Below are 21,287 nucleotides of genomic sequence, written 5' to 3'. Positions count from 1 at the left end.
CGTCTGCTCTCCGCCGCTCGAGATATTTTCAACGGCAGATCTGTCTCTACTACAACATTTCGATTAGTTTACACCATTTTGATACCATCTCTCTCGTCTGGAAGCTCTCCACAACGCTCTATATCGCTCAGAAGAGGTCCTACGAGCATTCATTGGCAATATGAAGGCGAACTTCGTCTTTCAAAATCTGTGTGGAACTGTCTACAGACAAGGAAATGTGGTCTTCACTCCGGACGGAAACTCGGTACTCAGTCCTGTGGGAAATAGAGTATCAGTCTTCGACTTGGTCAAGTGAGTCGTATCGCTCAAGCTAGCCGCCCATCTGTGTGGGAATGACGCTCATGCCTCAATCACAGCAACAAGTCCCGAACACTACCGTTCGAGAACAGGAAGAACATTGCCTGTATAGCTTTGTCTCCGGATGGGAATGTCCTCATCTCCATCGACGAAGGTGTGTATCCCCTTGATCTTCGCGATGAACCCAAAATTTGCGATACTCACGTATAGCGACTCGCACAGACGGTCGAGCCATTCTCGTTCACTTCAGAAAAGGAACAGTCCTTCATCACATCTCGTTCAGATCCAAAGTCTCCCATGTCGCTTTTTCTCCTGACGGCAAATATATCGCCGTGACCCATGGTCACAAGATACAAGTCTGGAATACTCCAAGTCAGCTTGTGAGGGAGTTTGCACCTTTCGTGTTGCATAGAGAATACACTGGACACCATGACGAGGTGGTTAGTATTTGTTGGTCCAAGACTTCAAGGTAAGTTCAATCTGCATCTACGCTTGGTGGAAATCTCGAGCTGATGCGCTAACAATGACGCATGTAGATATTTTGTGACCACTTCGAGAGACATGACTGCTAGGCTTTATACACTGAATCCTCTCGAAGGATTCAAGCCGAAGCAGTTCGCGGGTCACCGGGATGTGGTTTTAGGAGCATTCTTCTCGGAGGACGAAAAGACGGTAAGTGGTGCTGATCCTTGCTGTCGCATCGTAGTAGCTCATTCCATTGATCCTCAGATATATACTGTCTCCCGTGATGGCGCGGTGTTTGCTTGGTCCGCCAAGAGGGGTGTTGCTGACGATGACTCCGACGTCGAAATGGATATCCTCGATGCTCCTAGCACATCCGCCTCCGGAGCCAATCTCGCTCTGGAACATACAGTCGCTTACACTCGATGGGGTATCTCGAACCGACACTTCTTTAATCAGCCGGGCACAAAGGTTGTTTGTGCCACTTTCCACCCAAAGACTTCCCTCCTTATCGTTGGCTTCTCCACTGGTGTCTTTGGGCTTTGGGAGATGCCTGACTTCACGCCGGTCCACACTCTTTCCATCTCCAACGAGAAGATCTCTTCGGTTGCGGTTTCAGCATCCGGTGAATGGCTAGCGTTTGGGGCCGCGAAGCTCGGTCAACTCTTGGTGTGGGAATGGCAGAGTGAGAGCTACGTGCTCAAGCAACAGGGACATTACTACGATATGAATACTCTCGGCTTCAGTCCTGATGGTCAGAACATCGCAACCGGAGGGGAGGATGGCAAGGTGAAGCTGTGGAACGCGGCAAGCGGATTCTGTTTCGTGACCTTCCCCGAACACACCGCTTCAATATCTTCTGTGGAATTTGCCAAACAAGGACAAATACTGTTTTCGGCTTCACTCGATGGCACAGTCAGAGCTTTCGACCTCATCCGTTACAGAAACTTCAGAACATTCACCTCGCCTACCCCGGTACAGTTCTGCTCGCTCGCAGTAGATCCTTCAGGCGATGTCGTCTGCGCTGGATCACAGGATTCTTTCGAGATTTACATGTGGTCAGTCCAGACCGGTAAGCTCCTCGACATCCTCTCTGGTCACACTGCCCCTGTATCTGGTCTAGCGTTTTCTCCATCTGGCGACCAACTTGCTTCTTCGTCTTGGGATCGATCAGTCCGACTATGGTCAATCTTTGGTCGCTCAAGAGCGTCCGAACCAATCACCCTCTCAGCGGAAGCGACCGCTCTGGCTTTCAGACCTGATGGGAAAGAAATTTGTCTGTCAACATTGGATGGCCAATTGACATTCATCGATGTGGCGGAAGGTGTGATCAAAAGCGTCATCGAGGGCCGGAGAGATATCTCAGGCGGCCGAAAAATTGACGATCGACTCACCGCCGCCAACAACGCCGCGTCAAAGTACTTCAATAGTGTCGCGTACACCGCAGACGGTGCTTGCGTCCTCGCGGGAGGAAGCAGCAAATATGTCGTCATATACGACAGGGCAGAAGGTGTCATGATCAAGAAGTTCCAGATCAGCGAGAATTTGAGTCTAGATGGAACCTTGGAGATGTTGGACAATAGGAAGATGACAGAGGCGGGACCAGTAGACTCCATCGACACGACTGGCGACAACTCGGACCTGGAAGACAGATTGGATAAGACATTACCAGGTGCAGCGAAAGGTGACTTATCAAAAAGACGCTATCGACGAGAAGCCAAGACCAACTGTGTGAGGTTCTCAGCGACCGGACGGAGTTGGGCAGCGGCGAGTACAGAAGGCTTGTTGATCTACTCTCTCGATGAGAGCACCACTTTTGATCCTTTCGACTTGTCCCTCGACCTCACGCCTGCGTCGATCATCTCAACAATGGAAAGCGGCGACCACCTCATAGCGCTGATAATGGCACTCCGGTTATCAGAGAAGCCGCTGATACAACGAGTCTACGAGACCGTCCCACCTTCTTCGATCCGACTGGTGGCGAGACAATTACCCGGAGTGTACATCTCACAGTTCATGAAGTATGTGAGCGACCACATAGAGAGCAGTCCACATGTCGAATTCGACCTGTTATGGGTGTCTGCGATGTTGACGAGTCATGGACGATGGGTGAAAGAGCACAAGGGGGAGATGGCGGGGACGTTGCGAGGATTGGTCAGAGGACTGATGGGTCTGGAAAGTAGTGTCGCGAAACTGTGAGTATAGTGAACGCTCCTTTGCGATAGTGCTGATGCCGGCTGATTTTAGCTGTGATGAGAACACGTTCGCGCTGGACTATATAATATCGCAGGCTGGAAAGGGAACTACCGCCAATGGGAATGGTCATGGAGGAGAGAGCAACGGCGTAATGGAGATTGAGGCCTGATCATCTGTGCTCACGACCGCTTCACATGCATGCAGGCGTGAAAATCGTTATTTGACCATGATCATATGCTTGGGTAGCACCATCGGTGGAACTTGACCCTTTTGCACATGAATACGCCTAAGAGCAGATCGACGACATGAGAGACATTATTGCGATTAAGCGGGTTTTGCTTAGAATGAGAGAGGCAGGCAAAAAAGCGCCACAGTGCCTCTTATTACGTGGTCAGTCACCTCTTTCCTTGCACCTGTTCGCGCTCGTCGATGACCCTCTCTTCTCTTGCCCTCTTGCCCTCTCTCTCTTTCTATAAGTTATATATATATCACCTCCTACACGGAGGATCATACAAACACAGACCCTGTATCCCAACCATAGCCGGCGCGGCGCTCAATCTTTTCGGTTCACTCGGGTCAGATCCATCTGTTGTATCTCCTACCTTCTTGTTCGAAGAACGAAGAACGAAAACCGGTCCATCGTAAGCAGCGTGTTTGGACCAAACCGTGACGACGAGACATCTGGCATCCGAGACCTCGAAGTGTTCCCCTTCCGACACTAGACAATTCTTTGGTGTGAACATCCGCATCCTTCGTCGCTACTTGGACTGATTGCGGACGTGTCGATCGGAAAGGATTGTACATCGCTAGAGGATAGACAGCCCGTAAGTCGTCGCCGATCTCCTGATCCGCATCGCCTTCCTATACACCTCTCTGAAGGTTCATGATCATTCGGTAGTGCACTCCCATTGCTATGGCGATCTTTCGACGTCAAACATTGTCGAATCCATCACCCACCACGTCCACATCGAACCATCAATCTCAATCGCATAGCACATTCGTCAACACCAGCCTTGGACCTTCTTCTTCCACCGCTGTCCGGAACTAGGATCACCTTCAACCTCTGCTACAACGCTGACCAGTCCAGAATTTGGACAAAGTAACGTTGTAGATCAGGGCAACGGCAACTACCCTTCGTCAACGACGTTTACATCCTCCGCTCAACACGTTCCCACCCACTTTCCGCACCCTCACTCCCCCGCGAATTTTGGGACGAACTCCTCTCCGGAGAAGAGCACACGGTCGCTTGCTCCTCTCGGTGGTGCTACACATCACGTTGCAAGTGATATGAACGCTGAACCAATCACACCTTCGACGAGCGAAGCACTACGGAGATCGTCCACAGAAGCGAAGATGACTTCAGATAGACAGAGCTCTGGTGGCGAACAGTTGTCACCAGCATCGACATCCACTCGTACTCCCCCTCATAGCACGCGTAAAGTCTCGTCACCCCCTACTTCCCCACGGCAACCTGCCAGTCCCGGCCTACCAGGAGAGAGAAAGAAACACACACCACGGACGAGGAATGGTTCGAGTTCAGCTAGGATGGAATCGCCCGAAGAAGCGGAGAAGAGAAGAGCGAAGATCAGGGCCATGGAGAAGGATAAGGACGTCGACTTTGATCCAGACTTACAATTGAGTCCGGCCCGGAATCAGAACAGAAGAGTCTCACCGCTTGCGAAACGATTAGGGGAAGAACCACCATTCATGTTACCTCATCCATCGCGGAATGACACGACGTCGCAGACCTATCCTGGTGTCGTGATCGGGTCGTTCGCAAGCGGAGGAGGAAATACGACCGAAGCGTTGGGTTTTGAAGGTGGGATGGGATGGGAAGGTACGATGGATGACATCTTGGACCCATCTGCTTCTAGAGCGGACGACAAGAAGACAAGGGAGACTGCCGGTGGACAAGCAGAGGCAAATATTGCCCCTTGGCTGATGGACGATCAGCCGAAAAGAACATCACCAGTACAGGCGTCTACACCTACCCCACCTTTGAACGAAGATAGACCTCCCAGCAGAGGTGCAGCTGCAACGTTGAGGGAGAAGGAAGGGCAGAGAAAGAGCTCGATGCAGGTCCTCAACCACTTCGCCAGTGTCCCGACCTTGCCCAAGATACGAAGACAAGGGACCATCGACACGATGGTCGATACCGGCCCCGGCTCTCGATCAGGATCGCGCCCTTACAACTCCGGTGCGACCACGGCTTCTGCGTCATCTTCTTCCAGTATCAGAGATGGCAGTCGACAATCGAGGAACGGATCGGGTGACAGCTTGCAAACCCTCTCAGCCAGTCAGCAAAAATCGAGCAGAACAACAGGTGAATCGCCAGGTGCCGAGAACCCTAAAGCTCTACCCGTCTCAGGACTGTCCTCCAAACAGGGTAATATCGGTCCAAGAGTTGGCCGCTTTGGCAGTACGACAAGTCAAGTTAGCGGTGGTGGTAGCACGAGCAGCGAGAAGAAGAAAGGATTCCTCGGCGGTTTACTGAAAAGGAAGACCGGTCCAAGTATATCTCTGAGTAAGTCAGGTTATCCAAATCAGAGACAAGTCTGACCTGCTCTTTTAGATCCTCTTATGAGCGATTTCGGCCCTTCCGAGTCACATCGCGGTTCTGGGTCCGGCTCGGCGAGCTCTAGAATATCCAGCTCAACGTCAATGGGATCGTTCAACCAGAGATCGCCGCCCTCAAATGCCCATCCGACCGATCGCGCCGCATCCGATTCCTGTGGTCGAGCATTCCGACATGGTTCTCAATACGTTTCCGAAGGTGCTATCTCACCTTTACACGAGATATCCGAGACTCCTTTCCATCTCGACATGAATTTAGATGACATGGAGGGGATCGTCGATCCGACGAAAGCAAACGTTCAGCCGTCCGGACCAGTCCCGCCAGTCCGATCAGATACTGCTGCCACAACTAGTTCTGGCCCTTCGGAATCCACGAGTGGATCGATGTTCTTGCAAGATGCGCTCCAAGAGACAAGCAGTTTCGCAACGTCGGTCAGCCAAGGTGGCTCTACCGGATCGTTGGGTTCTGGAGGTACGAATACCTCAAATCAGCCAACAGGCCGAGCAGTCATCTCAGAGGCTGAGCGCCAATCTGGCAATCCATTCGTCCGATCAAACCCATTCCAGTCTGGCGGATCCGCAGGATCACTCGATGTCAAGTCTTTTACCCCTCCTTCTCCTCACACTCTCTCACCAAAGCACCATCTTCCGCCGACAACGCAACCACGACGACCTTCTCAATTACGAAACGTCAAGACGGGCTCGACTGATTCAGAGAACAGCGAAGGTCAAGATGCCAATTCGCTACAGCCCATCGCGCCAGCCTGGGCTTCGAGCACTACTCCCCGTCAGACCACCGTCTTCAACGACCCATTCAATCCTGCTTCAACAATTAAATATCAAGGACCTTCGAGGGAAATGCCTTCGCCTTCCCGCGCAGCGCCGCCAAGGCTCACCAAGACCGATAGCGGAGAAGCAAGTGATCATAGATCATCTGCTGGTACAAGTTCCGGGCTCAACGATATCGTCTCCGGAAGCGTTTCCGGGCCTGTACCAGGAGTGGCATCTGGCAGCAATTCTGGCTCTCTTGCTCCACCGGCCGCATGGGCTGCACCAGAATCGTGGGGAGTTGAAGGTGATGACGAACTGCCGGAGGAGTCGGACACCAGTGAGGAGGATGACCCGAATTGGGTTGCTGAGGACGATGATGTCAGCGGCATGAAGCCAGACAACGGAGCGAGGCCAAGCTCTACGCAAGTCGAAGCGTCTCCGTCTGGGCAGAAGAGAGCTGCGCCTCCATTTGGCTTCAAGCCAGCTCAGAATTCGGTACCGAAATCTGCACGAGGATCAGCTGGTGCACGACCAGGAACTAGCGGAACCAAACGAGGCAAAAGTTCTTCCGGCAGGCCGTCTACCTCGCATCGACCTGGCACTGGAGGGCGACCGGGGACGAGCGGAAGTGCTCACATCAGCACGCCACCTGTGAGTACCGTGAATGTCTCGACTCAGAACTGCGTTAACCTGTCTACCTTCCTACAGCAATGGATGCGAATATACCGTGTCGACGGTTCATACTCGTTGTTGGTTGTGCCGATCAACACTACCACTGCAGAGGTGATCAGCATTCTGTCCGGAGCAAACGAAGCACAGCCTGGAAAGAAGATCACTACAAGTATGAGGTTGTATCTTAGAGAAAGAGGTCAAGGTGGGTCTCCAATTCGCCAATAGCGTCGACGGATGAGCTGACGCTTATGCAGATCGGATGTTGCTGCCTTCCGAAAGGCCGGCTTCTATCCAGCATCGACGACTGGTCCAGGCTGGATTCACAGACGCGGAACATATCGAGGATCTCGGAAAGGATGACCTGGCGATACTGTGTAGATTCATCTACCAGACTCCGGTGCTGCCAATCATGGATCCTGTGAGTGATAGGTACGAGTGATCCTTTGCTAATCTCTCATCGCAGGAGGAGGAAAGTTCTTACGATTCCTTTGAGTTCATCGACGTCGGTGGTCGAGATCTACAAACTATTCCTATCTTCCTTCATTTACACGCTCACAATATCATTATCCTCAACGTCTCTCGAAATCCCATGACAGATATCCCCCTCGACTTTATCCAAGCGTGTACCACGCTGAAAGAGCTGCGAATGCAGAATATGGCGTTGAAACGTGTACCTATGAGTATACGTGCCAGTAACAGTCTTGCCCGACTCGACGTGTCGTGCAACAGAATCGCCGACTTGGAGTCGGTACCGCTGCATGAGGTCGAGACCTTAGTATCCCTCAAGGTTCAAAATAATAAGTTGATATCCATCCCCAGCTATTTCGCTCAAATGAAGTCTCTCAAATACCTCAACATTTCCAACAACAAGTTCGAAACCTTTCCGACAATAGTCTGCGAGATGTCAAACTTGGTCGACCTGGACGTCTCCTTCAACAATATCACGGAGCTTCCCTCGGAGATGTCCGACCTGAAGTCGCTGGAAAAGCTCGCGCTGTTCAGCAATGAACTCACAAAATTCCCGGATTCCTTCAGTACACTGGCCAACCTCAAGCAGCTGGATGTGCGTCGAAACAAGATCACGGATCTGACAGCAGTGTACGCGTTACCCAACTTGCAAGATCTTCAAGCGGATAACAACAACATTGTCACGCTCGATGCGCAGATCGGAGCGAATGTCAGACAATTCAGTGTCCCTCACAACTCGGTCACCCGATTCACCCTGGCTCCGCTGCCGAACATGGCTATGGTCACGTACCTGCTCACAAACCTCGATCTGTCCCATGGTAAAATCTCGACTCTTGCCGACGAAGCTTTCAGTGGATTGATCAATCTCGTTCACCTCAACCTCAACTTCAATCAGTTCACGCGACTGCCTCCCACATTGGATCGACTCACGAACCTGGAAACCTTCTCGTGCACGGACAACATGCTCAACTTCATCCCGAAAGGATTCGGCAAAATGCAAAAGCTTCGAGAGATCAATCTCCATAATAATAACTTGAAAGGACTAGCCAGTGATCTGTGGGCATGTGCCTCGCTCGAGCTCTTCAATGCAAGTTCCAACCTGCTAGAAGGGTTCGAACCTCCCCCAGAGGATTACGACGAATATGTTGGCTCCGAACCACCACGGAAATCGTCCATCGCATCTCAGACCAGTAGTCACAACGACGATGGACCTCCTCCGGCTGGTCTCAGTACAAAAAAGCTGTATCTTGGCGACAACCGGTTGACGGACGACATGTTCCATTGGGTCGCCATGATGCCGAATATCAAAGTTCTCAACCTGAGTTTCAACGAGATCTACGAAATTCCGCCTTACACTATCGGCAAGTGCGACAAGCTCGAGGCGCTGTATCTAAGTGGGAACAAGTTGACAAGCTTGCCGTCCGAAGATCTGGAAAAGCTGGTGAACCTCAAGACGCTCCACCTCAACGGAAACAAGCTCCAGACATTGCCTTCGGAGCTTGGTGCGATCAAGACTCTGCAGCATTTGGACGTGGGTAGTAATGTTCTCAAGTACAACATTGCGAATTGGCCGTACGATTGGAACTGGTGAGTGTGAAATCGTCTCAGCCACATGCCCCCAGACTTACGTTTTTTTGCAGGAACTGGAATACCGCTTTGCGTTATCTCAACCTTTCGGGAAACAAGCGACTTGAAATCAAACCCACGTCCGCACAAGACATGTCACATGCTTCGAGCTTCCGCAAGGAGCTCTCCGACTTCACGGCTCTTACCCAACTCCGTGTACTCGGTCTAATGGACGTTACGCTGCGTATCCCGTCTTTGCCAGATGAAAGCGATGAGAAACGTGTCCGAACCTCCTTCTCAGATGTCAACAACATGGCATACGGTATTTCAGATATGTTAGGCAGCATCGAGCACCTCAACATGTTTGACTTGGTCGTTCCGAATTTCCGGGGGAAGGATAACGAGTGTATATTCGGCATGTTTGGTCGATCAGCATCCGGCATGCAAGCGGGGAAGATCCCAAAGCATCTCCAAGAGATCTTTGCGGAAACATTGGCGAGCCATCTCGAGAAGCTACAAGAAGGCGAAGACGCCAGTCAAGCTCTTCGTCGGACATTCTTGTGGGCTAACAGGACAACGTTTGATCATTTCGTTGGTGCCACTGCCCGCATCAAAGAGCGCAAAGGTTCCGCAACGAGTTTCGCCAGTATCGACGACATGTTTCGGAATTGGGCCCCGAGCGTTGGTTCCGTCTTCCGTACCGGTGCCTCTGGTGCGGTAGTCTATCTGGTCGACAAGACCCTACACGTCGGCAACGTTGGCGACACCCTCGTTGTGCTTTCCAGGAAAGGAGAGGCTGAATTACTCTCGAAGAAACACGACCCCACCGATCGAGAAGAGACGGCCCGAATCCGAAAGGCGGAGGCTTGGGTGTCGACGAAGGGTTACGTCAACGACGACAAGGATATCGATATCTCAAGAGCCTTTGGGTACTGGCACGAGTGTCTTGCTGTCAATGCAGATCCCGAAATCCGTACGCGACCCCTTCAGGAATCAGACGAATTCGTCATCATAGGTAATCAAGCTTTGTGGAAGTGCTGTTCGTACCAGACTGCAGTCGACATTGCGAGGACCGAGAGGGACGATCCGATGATGGCTGCGCAGAAGTTGAGAGACTTCGCAATCTGTTACGGTGCCGAGGGCAGCGTGATGGTGATGGTGGTGAATATCTCAGACTTGTTCTTCGGACGACGTGGGCAACGACCAAGAGGTATCGGCGGCTCAGGGCCTCAAGCCACTGCTGATGCTGCTGTGGATGGCGATGGTTTCTACGGCGCTGCGGCTAAGAGACCCGCGGGCAGAAGGAGGTACGAAGAGGTTGGAGATAGAACTCTCAATCGACTCCAACAAGAGATCGAACCACCGACCGGTCAGGTTGCTATCGTCTTCACCGATATTGTCAATTCGACTCACCTCTGGGAGACGAACCCCGGTATGCCGACAGCCATCAAAATGCACCATTCCTTCATGCGAAGACAGTTGCGACTCGACGGTGGATATGAGGTGAAGACTGAAGGGGATTCTTTCATGGTCTCTTTCCAGTCCGTCACGGCAGCTCTGCTATGGTGTTTCAATTGTCAGATCGGGTTATTATCCCAAGAATGGCCTCGGGAGCTACTGGATGCGCATGACGGGAAGATAGTGTACGACTCTAATGGTGGGATAGTAGCCCGTGGTCTTAGAGTTCGAATGGGAGTCCATTGGGGAGCGCCGGAATGCGAGCGCGATCCGATCACCAGGCGAATGGACTACTATGGCCCAATGGTCAATCGAGCGGCGAGGATCAACGCAAGTGCAGATGGAGGACAGTTGATGGCGAGTCAAGATGTCATCAACGAGATCGGATCAGTTAGAGAGTATCTCGAGACCAGCGATGAGGATGCTGTCAACGAATTACAGGGAGATATGAAAAGGGAGATGAACGAATTGAGACGGATTGGGCTGTTTGTCAAAGATATGGGAGAGAGGAAGCTGAAGGGATTGGAAGGTGAGCTTCATATATCGATTGTGATGGTCTGGGTGCTAACGTAGATCACCCCCTTCAGTACCCGAAAAATTGCATCTGCTCTATCCCAAGACGCTTTCTGGCCGAGCGGAAATCTCCAACGAACTCCGTGCCGAGGTGGAAGTGAATGATGCTCGCAAACTTGCCGAAGAGCAGCGAGTGATAGACATAGAGAAAGTTCGACAGTTGGCCAATATCGCTCTGAGATTGGAAGCGATCTGCTCGATCAAGGCTGACAGTTCAAGTCCGCCAACATCTCCAACCTCTGCGCACTCGTTCCAGCGAGACGTGTCGACTGCTGTAGTGCGAGGAGGCGGCAGCGGCAAGACGACTTTGGGAATCCCACCAAGTCACTTGGGCCCTTCTATCAGAGAAGATATGAGTGATGAAGAGTTAACGGTGGTTATTGAGAGTCTGACAGGAAGAGTGGAAAACGCAATGTCTACTTTGGTAAGCTTGACCCTTGAGTCTCAACTCTGGTGAATGAGATGCTGACAATATCAAATAGTATATCAAACATCTTGGAGGATTCGGTTCGGTTCTTGCGGCGTTGGAACAAGCGACAAGGATCGATCAGAAACTGCTAGTACATGCCATGGCATTGATGAACGGGGCGTTTGGGGGATGATGCGACACGTAGATCGAGTGAGACGAGCCCTTGAAGTGAAATGAAAGGGAGGGCTGGTCGCGGTTTTATTCTGTTTTTGTCTTGTTTGATTTATATCTACGGGTTTATGGAGATGCTCGGATCGTTCAATCGGAAAGCACGCAAGCCATATCATAGTATAGTGTAATTTTGCAATTCCCTTTTCATAGTCTGTCATGCCATTTGAGCATCATCGCAAACCAATCGTGAGAGTGACGGCGCTGTAAGCTGGGCTGAATCACTTCTTCGTCTTCATTTTCATTTTGGCTCATCCAAATGACAGGCGTTTCAGGACACTGTGCGATGTGGGATATATATTGCAAAATGGACATTCTACTACCAGATACAATATTTTGACGCATAACGCTGGAATGGCTCTCACTAGACTGTTACTTTGTACCGAACGAGTTCCTCTAGCCGCAGAACCCACTTTGACCCAACTTTGCACTTGCTACTCATGAGCGAAAAAAGGTCTACGCCTCAAGAACAGTGACTCCACCGCCACTTCTCTCCGAATCCATCGGATCCTTCTCTCCCTGATGATAATAATCTGCACCACCACCACCACCACCGTCATAAGATGCTTGAGGACTTCCCTTCTCACGCACGGCGATCTGGTCGACACGAAGCTCGCCAAATGATTCGTCCACTTCTTCGAAATGCTTGTTCATACCGGGAGGAGGGGAGATGAGACATGCGAGATAGTAGATGAGACCCGAGACACCGGTGCCGGTGATCCATGACTGCGAGGCGGTCCAGAAGAACGCAAGTCAGCTCGAATTGCCGTTCTTCCGTGTTATTCGTCGAATTTTCTCTCTGTCTCTGTTTTCTCCTATTTTATCTTTCGCCCCACTCCGGAAGGGATCTTGGAACTCACCAAAAAGTAGATGCGTTGAGCACCGACAGAGACGGTAATGGCAGGATTGAGGGTGTTGATAAATCCAGGAGCGTTGACGGCGAAACCACTACGAATGAATCAGATGCACAAGTCAGCAGACGTCGAAGTGAAAGACCACGACCACACTCACCACAGATAAGCTAGATAACCTCTCCAATTGATACCAAACGTATAATAGTACCACCCATCTTTGTCTGCCGTGTACAAGTCGTTGACCCTCATGTGTCCCCTCCGGACCAACCAGTAATCGGTGATCATGGGTCCGGCGATACACGAGAGAAGAACACCGTAGGCACCGAGGTAGTTGCTGAACGTGGCAGAAGACTTGTAAAGGGTCCAAGGACACCTTACGATGCAGTGGGTCAGCTCAGACGACAGGATGAGATGGGTATACCTGAGAGACAAGAGTCGAGTCTCAGGTCCTTGGATCCTACTCACATGCAGATCCCTACAATGGCAGCGACGTATCCGCCTCTTCGGATAGAGAGGTATCGAGGCATCAAGGCGGTAAGATCACATCCGGCGGAAACAGAATTGGCAGCGACATTGAGCATGAGTCTGAACAATGGCAGTCAGCTTTGAACTAGAGGCAGAATTATGATGCAAGGGGGAGGGGGGGGGGAGGGGAAACCCACTGGACGTAGATGAAACCGGCACTGATGAAGACCAGACCTGCTCTGGTGGATGATGATCCCTCGTCAAGCATGGTGTCCATGATCTGCCACGAAAAAAATCTGTTTCAGTCCCTGTGCTATCATGGACCATGGACCGAGCGTGGACTGCCAGAGAGGACATACCTTGACTACATCCCAGATCTGCACACCGAACTGCGGCACACTCGCCGAAGCGATCATGATCCCCAAGAACGAAGTGACACTGAACCCAATGGGCATCGCGATGATCTGGGGCCAGACGGCCGCGCTCGGCGTCTTGGCCCTCGAAGCGAAATCAGGCGCGTTGGTGATCAACGTGAACATGTTGTTGAAACAGCTCGAGATACTGATGATCATCTGCCAGCCGAGTCTCGAGCCGGACAGCGTGGCAGGCTGGGAGAAGACGGGACCGATCCCGCCGGCTCGCGTGATGGACCATCCGAACAGGGTGAAGCCGACGATGGGACCGACGACGGCTTTGGCCATGAAGAGCCATCGGAGCTTGTGGATAGGTACCCAGATCGTGGGAAGGCTGAGTAACCAGTAAATGAAGAATGCTACGACGTAGGCTAGAAATCCAAAATCCAGAATCCACAATTTCAGCATCGAATTGGGACATGATGAACTTCGATCATGGAAGACGATAGTGACACCCACCAGTCGTGGTCTCACTGCTCGCTGGCATGGAGTTGTGGATCCTGGCGAAACTAGGCCAGATGGCTCGAAGAAGGACATAGACACATTCACCCCCGAGCCAAGCTTGCACCCCCCACCAAATACATGCCATACCGGCACCTACGCAGGCGCCACTCCCGTCAGCCTTTCAGTCCGTCACAGATCAAGATCGACGCTTGAGTTCCGAGAGAGGAACACAGCCACTCACGATTGAAGACTGGCCATAGGGAACCGAACAGACCGAAAGTCGTTCGGTTCACAGCGGGGAACACGATACCGTGGATAGCACCCTGCAAAATGGGTTCGGTTTCAGAACAGGCCTAGCTTTGGCGTGCATCTGGATCGACTCACTGGACGTGCGTTGAGGACGAGTAAAGGTCCGACAAGACTGTATCCAATGATGACGCAGATGAGGGCTGCACCACCCAGCCAAAAGCAAAAGTCGTCAGTGCAGCAGTTCAGTCAGCCGTAGAGTCAGGTTCTCGGGGTATAGCGTGCAACTCACCCTGCCACCAATTCAGACCCGCACTGATCATAGACGAGGCGATAGTGAATGTGTTCAAGTTGAAGCTGTCTGCGATCCAAAAAGCGACCTGCACCAGAGGAGAAGGAGAGTTTGGACCGTCAACATCACACATATCGAATCCGAAGCGCCGCAGATCTCGCGGAGAGGACCCCGTCGCACACTCGACGGATGACGAAACGTACAAAGTTCCAAGCGTCCCACGTTTTCTTCTCCTCAGTGACTGGAAGGAGATCTTCTGTCGCGAGGAACATCTCCTTGTGAGAGAGTCCTTCGGCATGATTGCTCTCCAACTTCTTGAGGATCTGACGGGCCCTCATGACGTCGTGCAGTGAACGTGTGTCGAGAGCGATATGAGCAAGAGCACAGGTCAAGTACACCTGTGTGTGTGATGGATAGGTAGTGCAACGAATACGTGACTGGGAGATTGACTGAGAGTTCAGGTAAGACGATCAACGGACATTGAATCTTCTTTCGCTTCCTGTCTACTCATATATATGTAGCGTTACGAAAAGGGACGTTTGGGAGGATCGCAGAATTGACATCATGACGGACTGAGTCTTATCATTATTCTGCTAGACGCCAAGCGCCGCCCTCAATCTCCGTTGTTCAACCAATGATACGAGAGAGAGAGAGAGAGAGTACGGCGGTGAGTGAAAGGGGAAGGGTCTCCTCCCAGGCAGGGACGAGGGATGAGGCATGAGGCATGAGCAGAAGCAGAGGGTCCCCGTGTGAAAAGTTTGCACAGACGGCGTTGCCGTTGCTTCAGGTCCCAAACGTCCAGGAGCATAGTCGTAGGTTGTCCATGTACTGTATCGCCTGTTCGGTTCTCGAGCATGTCTTCGCAGTCGAACGTTATTACCGGGTCAAAACGACGCTAGTGTAGCTGCATAGCCCGTTATAGACGAGGTAAGGTTACGATGGTGATGCTCGGGACTCCGACGATGCTCGCTTAACCCAGAGCACCTTTGTCGAAGGAGTCAGATAACGAAGGAGACACAACTGTTAATCGACCAATCGAATCCTTCCCATCTAGATAGAAGGGACATGTGACGGAGGATGACGAACATTCGCAATCCCCAACAGGGGATGGAGGCAAATTCGTCTCTTATCTATGTCTCTTTTACTCCACAACCTGTAACCGCTTCCCCGCTGAGAGCGGAGTACTACCACCACCACCACCACCACCACCACCACCACCACCACCACTACTACTACTCTTCTACTGCATGTGCATGTGCATGTACATGTACTGTGACCTGACCTACTGTAGGCTGCTCGTCACTCGTTCTGCAAGCTCTCTGACCCTTTCCAACGGAGGATGAGGGGTGTGAACCCAGGAGTTGATTGGTCGGGAATTTCTTTTCTCTTCCAAAAGAAAGAACGAGATAAGGAAGGAAAAGAAGCTAACGAAGCCCCGCATCACGTAAGTTGAGCTGAGCTAATGAAGAAAACCCACCCGTACGAACAGCTGTCAACCTCCCGTCATGGTGCTCTGCTTGCAGGCAGAAGCAGAAGAAAGCAGAGCAAAGCGTGCGATGCAGCAGCTGTAGGTCGTACGAAGATGTATCGAGTATGTGTTTGTGGAGTGCATGACCGAGGCGTGTCCCTTGGCCAAGTCTAGTTGTAGCTGTCCTCCCTTGCTGCACAGAGGAATCAACCCAACCCTGTCGTTATCGCCTCGCATCATTACGACCAAGTTTTCTGTGGCGTAAATTCTAACTTACAGGAGTCTTGGCGAGGGTGCGATAACTCCCGTAGATCTATCTGTTCTGAGCCCTGCACCCTCCATGTACTCCATGGAAGACCCCTTTGGTCGATCCCATGCCCATGCTCATGACTGCATGCCAAGCAAATGCAGCGGTCATCAATTGATACTGCTTGAGAGATCTACTATCTCTGCGAGATAGGCAGCTCACATCTGACGATGGCCAATCACTCAGTCACCTGCCCGTCATGCCAGACACCGCTCAGCGATTGACATGGACACTCAGTCCAGCTTACCCCCTCCCACATTTGCATGAATCGCTCCGAAGGAGAGCACACTTGCCCGCCCTAGATATTGCCATCGTTTCTGCCCACCTCACATAGTCCCCCATCGTGGATGTTGTGACATCGGGATGTTGAGGAAATTGCTCTTTGAAGACACTGCCAATTGCTACGATCGTTCCGTGCGATCCAATGGAACGTATACTTCAGATCCGTACAGAATGACAAAGGTGCGGCGCTCAATTCCCAGAAATCTGGGGTCTACGCTAGTTTATAAGCGAGTAATCTTCCAATCGGTTTGCTGCTGGGTATATTGCAGAATTATAGATATTCCACGCCCACAGTTGCAAACTTCCGCTCTCAATGGAATATGGCGACTACTGTCTGACACAAGCACGAGACGTCAAGATGCTGGAGCAGAGTGCATGACTTCTATTCTTGTCGTTACCCTACGCCTTGATCTTCTCAGGCTCGTCTCTCTCCCCAACCAGCCCTTCCACCTCTCCGGCCAAACCTTCCAGCTCGGCCACTGCCCTCTCCCAGACCTCCTCTCTAGCCTCTTCCATCCTCTGTCTCTTTGCGCTCATGGGATAACCATATCTGACCGCCTTCGGCACCTTTCCAAAGACCGGTGCGCCATCCTCCACGCCCCTGTGCTCGATATAAACAGAATTGATGAATCCGTCTTCTTCCAATGACCATTTTGCGCGGACGAGGTTGATGCCGACCAGATCAGAAGACGTGAGCTGATTCTCGTTGAGATAAGCTCGAAGGTCGAAATTTTCCCTTGATGAGATATTGGATGTGGAGGGTGATTGTGAGGCAGATTGACGGATCAGGAGATAAACATATCGATGGGCAGGTGTACCCTGTTCTGGAGCGGGCGGTTCCCAGGACAGCACCTCTGTACCGAGACTGGAATCGAACAGATCGATCTCGCCCGAGACGACCGAGAGAGGGATATCGGTTTTGAGGTAATGCACCCGTTGGGAGAAAGAGTGCGATTCATGGTCGGGTGCATCCGGATCGATGACAAGGAGAGTGTGAAGCGCTTCGGGGTTGGCAGACGATGTTGAAGGAAGAGCAGGATGGTGGAATAATTGTGAATTGAGTATAGAAGGAGAAGCGAATGATGAAGGTTGTTGGAAGCTTCCCGGCTCGATCAGGCTTGTCCCGAGCGTCATTGTCAGAGGAGCAGTAGGAGGGACATCCGGTAAGATATCGGGGACGACGTTCATCTGCAGAACTCTCTGCATGAGCAAGTCCAGACCACCTTCCTTCTTCCATCTCTCCTCCGCCAACCATCGATTGATGGTCTTGCCCATCTCTCCCTTGCCCCCGGTCTCTCTGAACTGTCTTCTGACAACTGGATCGTTGGCATAAGCCTCCACTTCCAGCTTGTCTATTCGACGCAGGAGCGCCGGGTCCGGGTTCGAGAGGTCGAGTCGAGATCTGAGTCGTTCCAGCTTTGCCAATGCCTTTTCCTGATGAGCTGAAAGGAAAGAGAGGGCAGCATCGTAGGCCGGTGAAGCACCGCTAGGAAGGGCAGGCTGCCATGAAGATGAGGATGAAGAGGACGAAGCGAGAGACGCAGAGGCAGAGGTCGAAGCTGCTCGGGCGATGGGGGCGATGTTGAGCTGTCGCCGTTGTCTAGCGGCTCGAGCCAGCAGTCTGAAGGTGATATCTCGAGGTGACATGTTGTTGCTGCGAGCAGTGATGTGAATATGCGTATTACACACTGTTATATGCCAAGATCGAAAGACCAAGGCCAGCTGGAAAAGCAAAAGGTCCAAGAGTAGTCAGAGAACTCGTAACGACCCATCTGCCACAATCCAAAACGCCGTCAACATTTCTTTTGGTTATCCCAGAATTTGCTTCCGCTCTGCTGGCTGGCCATCCCCCGGCATTCTTTATATGATAACCCCCTTTAAGATCGTATCACACCCGTCCCCAGTCAGTCACCTTTTGCGGCATGTGCACTCATACTTACCCCGTGACCTGCAGCGCACGGACCCGTTTTTGAGATGGAGAGATCAGCGAGACCTGATCCTTTGCTCGCCCTGAATCGCTCCCAGAGTTTGAAAAGCCCTGCATCGCAATCCACACGCGTCTAGATGATAAACTCTGACCTGACAGCTGGGAGTGCTGCATGCTGCCTCGTAGCCATATACACACCATAGACTCACACTGTGACATAGATGTCAGCTGCTGGTGAGTGGACTCGTCAGACTCTGAGGATGACGGGAACATGATCCCCCGTTCCAGTGGTTGACATCATGTCACCGCGTCAAGCAGCTTTCAGAAACAAAAACAACAACAACGATAACAATCACGACAGCGCTGCACATTCACCCTTCGGTACCAGATCATCATCACCTCGACAATCCACATTCACGGCCTTTCCTTCCACCGTATCATCAGTATCCTCGGATCCCTCATCCAACGTGCCGACCGCCACAAGCAGCAACACGTCGGCAAGCGAGCTCAGTGGAGGTAGCGGGGCGCACACCATCTCACATAGGGGTCCACATCTGTCACAGCGACCACCTGTATCGCCCCCTACCGACCCAGCATACGGTGATACTGAGAAAGGATTGAAATATAGAGAACCCGTCATGGGTGCCTTCAGTCTTCCTATACCGTTCACGAGACGATTCGTGATACTAGGGATAATCATCGTGACTGTCATCATCACCCTCACCTCACGGTCCGATATCGTCAGCTCATCACTTTCATCGACTCCGTCATCATGGTTCCCGTCATCATCATCAATATCGACGATGGACGAACAGAAACTGAAGGATGCAGGAATGTCCGTCTCGTTATCGGCACTGTCGACGACGGAGAGGAAGTTGGTCGTCGCTCAAGCGGAGAACAAGGCGAAACTCGCGCCGTACTTCAATCCGAATCCGAGCTGGGGCGGGAGAGAACATGGGAGAGATGATTACAAGGCGTATACAGATAGGAAGCTGAGAGAACTGGCGGTCTGCGTGGCGACGAACACGTGCAGGGAGAACCAGACGAGCGTGAGTGCTGGTTATAATTGGCTTGATACTGTTCGCCGAATGGACCGACTAATTTTCCTACTCCTTTTCAGGTCATCATCTACGGGCATATCTTCTCACACTTTCATATCTACGAGGGGTATATGGGCGGAGAGGGTATATGGTGAGTTCCAGTCGTCTTGTCATACAGCGTCCGTAATCTAATTCCGTCTAAATATCCTCGCATCGCAGGACCGCGTCACTTGTACGTTTATTCTTACGACGCAACTCGCCCTTGATTTGCTGATGCAGTCTTTATGGTTGATAGACCGAGACGCTGGAGAAGTACGGTTATACCATCCTGCACGCAAGAGATGATTGGCGTGAGTCTGCGCAATATGGCTATTTGAGAGGCTCTGACCTGACCTCTCTACCATCCACAGCATACATGTGGTACATTCACAACCAGATTCCCGACATGGTCAAGGTGCGCAGCTTCGTCTCACATCGCGTTGTCCCCCGACTGACATGCCGCAGGCGATCATTGCTTGGAAGAGCGGCCAATACGGTGGATTTGCCGATTTTGTGAAGAGCGGCTGGAGACAAAATGGTGTTCCTGCGTGGAAGGTGTGTCGGCAATGCACGCAGAATGTCAAGCTATGGAAGGCTATACTGAATACGCATTGTATTTGCAGTTCTTCGTTTACAACTATTTCCCAGATCATTACAACTCGATGGTAGGAGATGCCTGGAATATTCATTCAGAGTTTGGGTATTCGAATAAACAGCGAAGTGGGTATCATCACCATCCTTATAACTTCCAAGCTGACTCGCTGTTTTCTGCTCAGATTTCACATTGTTGCCTTACATCGTTGACATGCCTCCAAGTCCTCCATATATCCCAACGGAGGAACGACCACCTCAGATCTACATCCTAGCCAAATTCGTTCGGTACTTTTACCCCGGAACTCAACCTGCATGGGAGGATCACACGTTTTATTCTCGAGCGAAGGCAGAGCTCGAAATTGATTTCCCGGGATTTGAATTCGTCGTCGGATGTCGAGACGATCGGAATGGAGCAGAGCAAGAAGCGCATCCGATGTCTGTTCCGGAGGGGATCAGGAATTTGGGCCAGATGGATAAGACGGAATTTGAGAGACAGTTGGCCAACTCGAGAGGGATGTTGGGTATCGGATGGCCAACTTTGAGTCCTAGTCCGCACGTTGCGTTGAGTTATGTGAGTGGATGAGCCCACGACTGCATGACGGAGGCCGATGTCGTACCTTCCCTACTTCGGGACTCTCGACGAAAACGTGTACGAGCTGAGCTGATTCACTCCGCATTTATAGGGAATTCCGTTCATCAGTCCTGTGAGTCTACCACAATCCTTTTCGAGCAGCAGCGTGAGCGCATATCAGCTGACACCACACAGTATGGCATGTACGGCTGGAGTTCGCCAGACAAACCCGAAACCTGGTCGCAAAGTCAACACGACACGCTGAAAGCGTTAGGCGAGCCGTGAGTCACTCTTCACTTCCCACCCTCCAAGCCGCAAGTCTGACAATCACCGTATCCCCATCAATCCTCACTCACGCACATCTCCTCAGGTACGTCTATCACGTCCTGCGGAATGACTACAAGCAATTCGTATCAGCCATCAGAAAAGCATTATCGACGCCAATACCCCAATTCAGATTGCCCTACGTGACGCGAGAGTATCAAGAAAAGGCAGTGGAAGACTTCTTGGCCACGGATTGGAAGGCGAAGGCGATAGAGATACTGGAGAATAGGAAGAAAGGAATAGAAACGGAGAACGGGAATGTGATACAGGAGTTTGCTGTCTAGAGGAGGTGATAGAGAGTCTAGAGTAGAGTGGCACATTGGGTTCCGGGATTTTTGTATGTAGGC

The 21,287-nt window shown here is 51.6% G+C and overlaps 5 protein-coding genes across 5 annotated transcripts; 3 read left to right on the top strand and 2 right to left on the bottom strand.

The window, feature by feature from the left end:
* Positions 1 to 160: 160 nt before the first annotated feature.
* IAR55_004132 (uncharacterized protein) lies at positions 161 to 3,124 on the top strand (the record flags this gene model as incomplete). Its single annotated transcript, XM_066947233.1, has 6 exons — positions 161 to 291; positions 357 to 451; positions 520 to 766; positions 834 to 969; positions 1,027 to 2,954; positions 3,007 to 3,124. The coding sequence occupies 6 exons, from the start codon at positions 161 to 163 to the stop codon at positions 3,122 to 3,124; spliced, it is 2,655 nt and encodes an 884-aa protein (XP_066802612.1).
* Positions 3,125 to 3,868: 744 nt separating this feature from the next.
* Positions 3,869 to 11,639, top strand: IAR55_004131 (uncharacterized protein; the record flags this gene model as incomplete). Its single annotated transcript, XM_066947232.1, has 9 exons — positions 3,869 to 3,884; positions 4,004 to 5,479; positions 5,528 to 6,951; positions 7,009 to 7,174; positions 7,227 to 7,390; positions 7,436 to 9,027; positions 9,081 to 10,993; positions 11,052 to 11,461; positions 11,520 to 11,639. The coding sequence occupies 9 exons, from the start codon at positions 3,869 to 3,871 to the stop codon at positions 11,637 to 11,639; spliced, it is 7,281 nt and encodes a 2,426-aa protein (XP_066802611.1).
* Positions 11,640 to 12,130: 491 nt separating this feature from the next.
* On the bottom strand, positions 12,131 to 14,726 carry IAR55_004130 (uncharacterized protein; the record flags this gene model as incomplete). The annotated part of the gene is made up of 11 exons (XM_066947231.1): positions 12,131 to 12,400; positions 12,535 to 12,622; positions 12,686 to 12,901; positions 12,994 to 13,113; positions 13,191 to 13,273; positions 13,353 to 13,777; positions 13,866 to 14,003; positions 14,092 to 14,173; positions 14,235 to 14,299; positions 14,389 to 14,476; positions 14,592 to 14,726. The coding sequence occupies 11 exons, from the start codon at positions 14,724 to 14,726 to the stop codon at positions 12,131 to 12,133; spliced, it is 1,710 nt and encodes a 569-aa protein (XP_066802610.1).
* Positions 14,727 to 16,844: 2,118 nt separating this feature from the next.
* On the bottom strand, positions 16,845 to 18,092 carry IAR55_004129 (uncharacterized protein; the record flags this gene model as incomplete). Its single annotated transcript, XM_066947230.1, has 1 exon — positions 16,845 to 18,092. The coding sequence occupies one exon, from the start codon at positions 18,090 to 18,092 to the stop codon at positions 16,845 to 16,847; it is 1,248 nt and encodes a 415-aa protein (XP_066802609.1).
* Positions 18,093 to 18,671: 579 nt separating this feature from the next.
* Positions 18,672 to 21,224, top strand: IAR55_004128 (uncharacterized protein; the record flags this gene model as incomplete). Its single annotated transcript, XM_066947229.1, has 11 exons — positions 18,672 to 19,421; positions 19,493 to 19,563; positions 19,632 to 19,644; positions 19,708 to 19,762; positions 19,823 to 19,866; positions 19,917 to 20,006; positions 20,075 to 20,171; positions 20,228 to 20,616; positions 20,729 to 20,749; positions 20,812 to 20,897; positions 20,987 to 21,224. 11 exons carry the CDS (start codon positions 18,672 to 18,674, stop codon positions 21,222 to 21,224), a joined length of 1,854 nt encoding a protein of 617 aa, XP_066802608.1.
* Positions 21,225 to 21,287: the final 63 nt, after the last annotated feature.

Source organism: Kwoniella newhampshirensis, chromosome 7, assembly GCF_039105145.1.
Source record: "Kwoniella newhampshirensis strain CBS 13917 chromosome 7, whole genome shotgun sequence".
Classification (NCBI taxonomy): domain Eukaryota; kingdom Fungi; phylum Basidiomycota; class Tremellomycetes; order Tremellales; family Cryptococcaceae; genus Kwoniella; species Kwoniella newhampshirensis.
Note: the sequence above shows the minus strand (reverse complement) of the source record. Positions and strands in the feature narration are given on the sequence as shown.